The sequence below is a fragment of the Tamandua tetradactyla genome, chromosome 2, assembly GCF_023851605.1.
Source record: "Tamandua tetradactyla isolate mTamTet1 chromosome 2, mTamTet1.pri, whole genome shotgun sequence".
Classification (NCBI taxonomy): Eukaryota; Metazoa; Chordata; class Mammalia; order Pilosa; family Myrmecophagidae; genus Tamandua; species Tamandua tetradactyla.
Window position 1 is genome coordinate 190,663,897 of NC_135328.1, and position 8,717 is coordinate 190,672,613.

An 8,717-nucleotide genomic window follows, 5' to 3' on the forward strand; every position below is an offset into this window, starting at 1 on the left:
CAGTGGGCCTCAGTGCCCCATCTGTGAGATGGGGATGACCCGCCCAAATGCCCGTGGCTTCCGCAGCCAGCCCTAAGGCCAGAAAAAGAGGGGGGTGGGACGGGACACCCCTGGGATTCGAGGCTGAGCGCGGCCTCCTGACCGCCCTGGAGGAGGAAATGAGCCGGCGCCAGGGGGCGGGCTTTCGGCGGGCCCAGCCCTAGGCCGGGGGGTGGCCCCGAGGGCGTGCGCGACCATGGCGTTCCTGCTGGCTGCGCTTCGCGTCGTGCTGAGCGGTTTCTTCGTGCTCACGGGGGCGGCCAACCTCTCGGAGCAGATCTCAGCTCCGGTGTCGGAGCAGGGGGTGAGCCGCGAGGACGGAGGGCTGGGGTCGGGCCCGCGGGGGCCTGTGCTGCGGGGCCCGGTGGTTAGTTGTTCCTGCCCCTGGCACGCCCCTCTGTCCCCGCCTGCCCGCATGAGTTCCCCGCGGCCCCGCCTGCCCTCGGGCTACACAGCGCTAAAGCCGGGGGTAAAAAGACTCCCCTTAAAGAACCCGGCTTTATTCCGGCCGAGCGCTGGAGGCCCCAAGCAGTCGGAGGAATAAGGCCCCGGGACCCTGGGGGAGGAAGATGCAGGGAATGGTTGAGTGACGGAGCTTCCCCTTGGTCCTCCACCCCTTTGATCATTTGGGAGGTTCGTGAGGGAAGGATTTATTAATCTCCACTTGGGAGGGTAGGAAACTTGCCCAGAAGGTGAAGGGATTTGCTAATGGTTACACAGCTAGTAAGGAGGTAGGACTAAAGCTACCTAGACACTCTCCTAACTCTGAATCCAGAGGCCTTTCCGTGAAGCCCAAGTAGGAGGTCTAGAAGTTGCTTTGCCTGCCTCTTGTCTAGTTCCGGTTTCATAGGAGGGCTTTCACGTCTTTCTCCCCAGCAGTCCCCCAGTACCTCAAAAACTTGGAGATCCCTCCCACTGCCTCTCTCCTAGACCTGGGTACTTTCTTCCATTCTTGGCTTAGGGTGTTGAGCTGTTGGGAGAAGCCCATCTCCAGAGCCAGAAAGCATAGAGCTGCTTCTATGGTAGTGCAGCACAGGGGAGGTGGAGTTGAGGTAAGGGAGCAGGAAAAGGTACCCAACCTGAGAGTCTGAGTGAAGCGCCTCACACAGCAGATTGAGTCTCTTTTGTGTCTGCCGCAGTGAGATCTAGGACCCAGTTTAGGAGACTCAGGTGGAATCGGTTTAAACAGCAACTCTCTGCGCTTTCACTCTGTCCCATCCCTAAGTATTCCTTGTAAAGGAGCCTTGGAGAGAAACCAGGCCAGATAACAAGGAAAAAAAAGCTGTGGCATTCCCAGGGTCTTGGCACTAGATGTGAAGGTCCAAGTCTCCCTCCTTCCTCCTGGGCCTTGGGTCTGGGCTAAAACCTGGTAAGAGGTCTGCTGAGAAAAGCTGTCCAACTTTACCACCACCCTGCCTTCTCACCTGGAACATAAAGCCTATTTCCTGAGTGGGAAGCTCAGCTCCACACCAGGCTGACCCCAGACCTAGACCTCACCTAGAACAGCCTCTTTATGGGGGCAGTTGGGGTCGAAGCCACATAGTGTCCCCGTGTAACCCCTGGGCAGTGGATTCTTGGTGAGTGTGGCTGATAGGCATTCCCTGCCACCCCTAGAGAGCCCTGTTTGTGCAGTTTGCCGAGGTGTTCCCGTTGAAGGTGTTCGGCTACCAGCCAGATCCTAGGAACTACCAAGTGGCTGTGGGCTGGCTGAAACTGCTGGCTGGGTTGCTGCTGGTCCTGGGCCCACCAGTGCTACAAAAGATCAGTAACTTGTTTTTGATTCTGCTCATGATGGGTAAGGGGGGCCAGTTTGGGCTGAGGGAGTGGGGATTTGGGGAAGGATGGTAGTATGACCTGGCTGTTCTCCCTTACTGTTGCTAGCCTTCCTTATTTCTCTGACCAGGAGCGCTTCTGGTTCTACTACAATTGCCATAGTCTTTGGATTAGGTGTTCCCTAATGTAAACTCAATGTATTGTTAACACCATTTTATGTCAAATAACATCCAACCTCACTGATTCTAGTGGCTGCCTAGTACTCCACTGTAAGTCTGTTTTGTAACTTCAGCGCATTCTATCCCCACTTCACTGGAGTGGCAGCTGCCGTTTGCCTTATCTGTCTGTCACGGGGGCAGGGAAGCTGTGGTCCCCTGATCAGGAGGGCAGGGAATTTCCTTGGGGGCAGGCAGTCCTAGAGGTTCCTCTCCTAGCAGCTCTGCCCATAGGGACTACTGATTTACAAAGACAGCTGCTGCTTCAAAGGACATCTTCAGGCTCTTCTACCATATCCCTTGGCCTTGTGTCACCATTGCTCTAACACACACCCCTCCTCCCACTCTATAGGCTTCTTTCCTTCTCTGGGACTTCCTTCAATTTCAGATCTTTCCCACATCTCAACCACCAACCCTTTGCTCGCCTTGCCTCTGGTAGGTGTAGGATTAAGAGAGGAGAAGCATTAGGGAGAATTTGTTCCAAATCCTCATCTATCCATCTCAGCCCCTCCCTGCCTCTGAGAGGGGCTACATTAGTTCAAGAGGTTACAAATTCCTGGTCATGCTCTCTGTCGGAGGCCACAGAGATGAGGGCAACTGATTTAGAGGTAGGAGGGAAGGGGGGGGGGGTGGTGTTTAATGGGAGGGCTAGGACTGGAGTGGGTCAGCCTGAATTGGAGATCCCTGAGCTCCTGGATCTCCTTAATGCACCCAGGGAGCCTCAAGGACCTCACTTTACATTCCAGGGGCTGTCTTCACTTTGCTGTCTCTGAAAGAGTCACTGAGCACCTGCATCCCAGCCATTGTCAACCTGGGCCTTTTGATTCTGCTGGATGTCTGCCACTTCTTAGCCCAAACTAAGAAAGCAGCCAGGCCCACTAGGAAGAAGACTTCAAGTACTTTCAAGTAATCCTGGGAATAGAGAGTCTCTGCCTCTTTGTGCCATGTAGCTGTCACAGCCGGAACATGGTAGAACACAGACTCAACTACCTCCTTACCCAAACATCCAGGGTCATCTGTTTCAACAGACACCTTGCCTACCTGGCCTTGCCGTCTCTCTTTCTCTCCAACTATTATGGCTCTATATTAAGAAATATGTATTATATATACTGGCATTCCTCATGTCATGTGGGAACAGAAAATAAGGAAAAATGAAATTTAAATTACCTAAAACTCTAATGCTCCCAAATAACCACTTTTAATTGCTTGGTGTAACTGTATCTTACCACTTTTTTCAGTGCCTTTATACAGATAAATTTTCAATGAAAATGAGATCACGTACTGATTTATTACCAGCTGTTTAAACCTAGTATGCTATAATACCATTCTATGACCATTCTACTTCATCAATCCTAATGACTACAGAGTATTCCATTATAAGGATATACTGTAATGTACTCAGTTCCCCGCTGAGGAACATTTAGGTTGTTCCCAATTTTCTCCTATTTTAAACTATACGGTAAATCACCTTTGCATCCTTTACTCTCTCCCCTAGAAGTGAGGATATTAGTTCAAAAGGCATACACATTTTTAAGGTTTTTAATACATATTTAAAATTTACCATTGAGTGTAGACATGTTGAGTGTGGCACCCTTCCTAGTCACATGAGGTATTCCCTCCCATACTTTTCATCTCTGGCACTTCAGATTTGCAAAGCTAACAAAGATGGGCATTGGGTCATTTTACAGACCCTGAAACCTCAAGCCTCTGGTACCGAAGTGTGGCACCCATTCCAGCATTCCTAACACTCAAGAGGAGGCAGGGGCTGCCAACTCCATGAGATGCTGAAGTGTAACAGTCAGAAATTGGTGAGAGAACAATATGTTTGAGTGTTTACTACTATTGCATTCACCAACCATCCTCACTTCAGCCCAGTGGACCTTTCTGAAAGTGCTGCACCCCCCACAAGGGAAAAGGGTGAGGGTGAAGAGTACATTTATTTATGCAAATATTTATGCCACTAGCCCCCAAATTGTTTTGTGGATAGGGTCAATGGCTTCTGGGTGCCACTGGCAGGAAAGAAGACTGCATATATTACTCCATTTCATCTTCACTACAGAATAGTAATTCCTGCTCTGTGACTGTGAATCTCAGGCAAGTTACCTAACCTCTGTCTCATAGGGTTTGAAGAAAATGCTTTTAAGCATTTAGCACAGTTCCTACATACAGTAACTGTTAGGAAATATTACTGGGTATGTATATGTGTGTGTGCGTATACATATTATTAGTGAGGTAGACTGCATTTCTGTGATTTGGGCTGCAAGGAAGAAAAGATACAGCTAAGAGAATCAACCAAAAAGAAACTTTCTCTCTCACATAAGTCCAGAGACAAATCAGCTTCAGTTTCAGTGTTGGTTAACTTGGCACCAGGTTATTTCAACTTTCAACTTTGCTGCTTTCAATTAAAGCTATTGCCCTCAGGGTTGCAAAATAGCTGCAGAAGCTCTGTATTGAACATTTCCACATAACACCCAAGAATGAAAAGAGAGAGGAAAGCTTTCTTTGAAGACAGAGGTGGGTTAATAATGGTCTCTGCTACTTATCTGTGACTGTGGCCAAGAAAGAAATTTCTGCCTTATTTGCAAAATATGGATAATCATAGTAACTACTTCATAGGGTTGCTGTGAGGATTCAGTGTGTTAAAGGGCTTATTACAGTGCCTTGGCACATACTAAAAGCTCAGCAGATGTTAGCTGTTATTAAACATCATAGATTTGTTCTACAGATGAGGAAATGGATTCAGAGAGTTGAATTGTCAGACCTGAGACTAGGACTAAGTTCTGATTGACTCCAGTACCCACGCTTTCTACTGTACCAGCTGCCAAAGGGCAGGAATGGCACCCCTTCCCTGTTCAAGTTGGACATAGATTGAATGATCTGTTCAGTGTGGTTAAATCTGCCCTATTCTCTAGATTTACCCTTCTGCACGAAAATCTTGAAGCCCATGACAGTAGAACCTGTAGTCCCTAGGATCCTGGCCTCTTTCTTTTTCCACCCTTTTCAGGATGCCACAGCCAGCCTGTCTCCAGCCAGGACTTTAAATAAAACCCTTCACAGCTGGTATTAGATTGAGGACTCCTGTTTACCATGGAAGCTTGGCCTATAGGCTGATTAGCAGCTCCAGGGCCTCACAAGCTTGGCTGTAGGGTTGGGCCAGCAGCTGTAGGAGAAGCAGCATGCTGGAGGAGTGGGCTGACCAGCTGGTGTGGAGAAGCAGTTGGGATTGACAGCAACAGGAGTAACTTGAGCCCCAGCAGCGCCACCTCAGCTACCCAAGGAGAAGCCGGGTCTCAGGAAATGAGCCCCCCAAACTGCAAACTGCACCTTAAATCTAGGTCAGTTTAGCTCAGTGACGTTCAGGTGCCTGGCCTCCCTAATTTATTTCTGTATCCCTTCCCAGCCTGAAGGCCCTTTTGCTCTGTGATGACACTCCCTTCCTTTGGGGCCCTGGCCGTACCCAACAAGCCCATCTCACAGCTGCCACTGGTGGGCTCTAGCCCCTCCAGCTGTTCGGCCCATTCTTTATGCTGTCCTGGGATTAACGGGGAATGGGAGGGCCTGGGGGGTGTGGGTGGGACGGGATTCTGCCATCTCAAGCTCCCCAGAGCCCCGAGAACCCTGAAGAAAGCTTCAGCAGCCAGAAGAGCAAAAGGTAAGAGGAATGGAGAAAAGGGAATATACTTACTCAGGTCCCAGAAAAATTAGAGTGCAACAAGCTCAAAAGCAGAAATCCAGATTTTGATAATGGAAGAACTGAGTTTTGGAATATCTTGAGGGTGTATGTATCTGCCCAAAAATAGGAACAGGACCTTCACTTGTGCACATACCCCTCTTAGGGAGAGGACAGGAATACGCCCATATGTCTTTGTGTTGTTTTGTTTGGGGTGTCTGCATCTCTAACACTGCATGTGTTCTTGTGTGGGTGTACCTACATTTATCTGTGTGCAGCCTAGAGGGGGAGGGAGCTAGTGTTATGAAATAGCTCCCCAGTGTCAGGCACAGTGCTCAGTTTTACTTATGTTTTCTCATAATCTTCCCCATTACCCTGTGAGGTAGGTATTTTAATCTCCATTTTATAGCAGAGAACACAAGCTTAGTAAAGTTGAGTAATTTGCTCAAAATCACATGGCAAATAAATGTGTGTCTCTAGAATCTGTTCTCTTTTTGCTTTGTTGTCCAACGTTTTGAGTCAGACCCAGGAATTCTTTGTGATTCAAAGGTGAGGAAGAAGGAAACAGGCTGGAAGACCTGAGAGTTGTGAAACCTTTTCAGCTGTGCCAAGGGATGCTCCAGACAAACTTCAAGGCACCTTCCAGAGAGAAGACCTTTACCAAGGCAGGTCCACCCTACTGTGCAGGTGCCTGTCCTCTGGTCACTGCATCACAAGACCTTTCCTCCATCCATGTCCTGCTCCCATCCTCACTGGTCCAAGTGGCAAGGGGAGCAGGACTTGGGTTTTTTTGGGAAAGGTTATTTCCTTTATATTCCAGCCTGATTTCTCCCAGAACCTCCTGCCAGCTCAATTTGTTTGAGCTTATTGCATTTCCTAAACTATACTCCATCTTTGAGGGGCACCCCACCCTCCCCATTACCAAGGTTAGAAATTTCCAACCTACCTGCAACTCCTAACATTTCCTCATTTCCAACAGCCTGTCCCCAAACTCATTTTACTCTTGAGTCTATCTGTTCCCCTCCAACCCCAGGGACTGCTGGCCTAATTCAGTCCACATCCCATCTCACATGGACTTCCTTACCTCTATTATCTTTTCTCAACAAGGATTGAAGAAAAGGGGGTTGCGGTGGGTGAGATGAGAGGAGTTCATGAGGAAAGAAAGGTATCCCCCCCGTTTCCACAATGACCTCTTTTCCCTCTCCAGTTGGAGGTTGGCGATGAACACCAGTAATGGGGACCCGGGTATACGCGGCTGCAGCCCCTGGGATGACCCTGCTCGTTTTGTCGTGGTGCCCGCGGCCTATTCCCTGGCGCTGGGCCTGGGGCTGCCCGCCAACGTGGCGGCCCTGGCAGTGTTCGCCCGCAGTGGCGGTCGCCTGGGCCAGGCCCTGCGTCTCTACCTGCTCAACCTGGCCCTGGCCGACGTGCTCTTCACGCTCACGTTGCCGCTGTGGCTCACCTACTACCTAGGCCGGGCCCACTGGCCCTTCCCGGAGGCCGCCTGCCGCGTGGCCGGGACTGCCTACTACGTGTCCACCTACGTGGCTGTGGCCTTCGCAGCGCTCATCAGCGTGTGCCGCTGTGGCTCGATGCGCGGCCCTGGGCCACGGGCTGCCGCCGGCCTCGCCCTGCGCCGCCGGGGTCCTGCCCGCGTCGCCTGCGCCGTCACCTGGCTAGCGGGCCTGACCTGCGCCGCGCCCTCTCTGGCCGCGCCGCAGTCACTGCGCCCCGGCCCGGGCGGTGCTGCTCGCTGCCTGGAACACGGCTGGGCGCGCTCGGGCCTGGCTTACGCCACCGTGGCCTTCTTCGCGATCGCCTTTCTGCTGGTGCTAGCGGCTTACGTGAGCCTGGCGCGGGCGCTAGCGGCGCCCTCCGGCTCTGGCCCGACGCCCGCAGGCCCGCACCGGCGCGCGGCCAGGACAATGGTCCTGGGGCTCCTGCTCGTCTTCGCCCTCTGCCTGGCGCCCTACCACCTGCTGCTGGCGCCCTGGGTGGCCCGGCAGGAAAGCATCGCGGGCGACGACCATGGTGGGTGCCGCGCCGCCTCCACTCTGGATGTTCTGCACACCCTCAGCCTGGCGCTGCTGAGTCTTAACAGCTGCTTGGACCCCCTCATCTACTGCTTCTCGGTGCGCCGCTTCCGCCAGGACTGCTGGGCGCTGAGCTTCCGTCCGGGGCCGGGGGAATCCGGAGTACGAGGCACCTCTTTTGTCTCCCCCTAGAAGCTATTCTCTTAGCGGCTTCCAGGCTGGAGAGCAAGGTCTTTGGAAGGACCCAGATTCCAATCCAGACGCAACCACTTGGCAGCAGTTTAACTGTGGGCCCTGAGTTGAGTCGATCCGTAAAAACGGGATAAGAGCATTCTTTGAAACTTGAGTGTTCCCTGGGCCACACCAGCTTTTGAGGAAATAAAGCATGCGTTATTTTTAAAAACTCTTGGGATTAAAACCCAATGTCCTTAATATGACTTACAAAGCCCTGCCTGATCTGAATCCTGCCTGCCCCCAGTCTTACTGTGTCGATACTTACCTTTTTCTCAGTCCCTGGAACCTGTCAGTTTACTACCCCTCAAGGTCTTTGCACCTGACTTTGCTTCACTTCACTAAATTCTTTCCTTCACTAAGTTAATTCCTCTTCATCCTCACTTCCTCAACAGGCACTTTTTACAGGAAAGTCTTTCTTGACTATCTGAGTACTGCACACATATACTGTAGTGAATCATATCCAACTGCTTTTTCACAGCTCTTTCACAATTGTAATTAAACAATTAATTGGGTAATTAGTTTTTTTCTCAACTGCCAAAACACATTTACGTTGATTCTTATGAAATGGCCATTTTTGTAGATCCCCAAAGGTTGGATATTTGGCAATTTCATTTTCATCCAACTCAATAAATTCCATGTTTTATTTTTTCATGTGGTTCAACCTAATAACATGTCTACTTTGTTCACTGCTGTGTCCCGGTGCTTGTACCTGTGCCTCAATACATTAGTTGGATGAAGGAAACCTGAAAGTCA

At 50.8% G+C, this 8,717-nt stretch overlaps 2 protein-coding genes across 3 annotated transcripts; both read left to right on the top strand.

Moving 5' to 3' along the window:
• Positions 1–203: 203 nt before the first annotated feature.
• TMEM35B (transmembrane protein 35B) lies at positions 204–3,596 on the top strand. 2 transcript variants are annotated; one of them, XM_077150375.1, is made up of 3 exons: positions 204–343; positions 1,654–1,834; positions 2,774–3,596. In XM_077150375.1, exons 1-3 carry the CDS (start codon positions 236–238, stop codon positions 2,935–2,937), a joined length of 453 nt encoding a protein of 150 aa, XP_077006490.1. In that variant the 5' UTR covers positions 204–235; the 3' UTR covers positions 2,938–3,596. The 2 variants fall into 2 exon arrangements, 1 of the variants encoding a protein (XP_077006490.1); XR_013171103.1 differs by lacking the exon at positions 1,654–1,834 and having other exon boundaries at positions 231–343; positions 2,774–2,887.
• A 1,979-nt stretch (positions 3,597–5,575) lies between these two features.
• LOC143658315 (platelet-activating factor receptor-like) lies at positions 5,576–7,922 on the top strand. The gene is made up of 2 exons (XM_077130462.1): positions 5,576–5,679; positions 6,905–7,922. The coding sequence occupies exons 1-2, from the start codon at positions 5,576–5,578 to the stop codon at positions 7,920–7,922; spliced, it is 1,122 nt and encodes a 373-aa protein (XP_076986577.1).
• Positions 7,923–8,717: the final 795 nt, after the last annotated feature.

Bases quoted from the DNA above. Each gene is read 5' to 3' on its own strand.
- TMEM35B (XM_077150375.1), top strand. From the start codon at position 236: ATGGCGTTCCTGCTGGCTGCGCTTCGCGTCGTGCTGAGCGGTTTCTTC. The intron at 344-1,653 runs GTGAGCCGCGAG...TGCCACCCCTAG, and splicing joins CTCCGGTGTCGGAGCAGGGG to AGAGCCCTGTTTGTGCAGTT. The intron at 1,835-2,773 runs GTAAGGGGGGCC...TTTACATTCCAG, and splicing joins TTTGATTCTGCTCATGATGG to GGGCTGTCTTCACTTTGCTG.
- LOC143658315 (XM_077130462.1), top strand. From the start codon at position 5,576: ATGGGAGGGCCTGGGGGGTGTGGGTGGGACGGGATTCTGCCATCTCAA. The intron at 5,680-6,904 runs GTAAGAGGAATG...TTCCCTCTCCAG, and splicing joins AGCAGCCAGAAGAGCAAAAG to TTGGAGGTTGGCGATGAACA.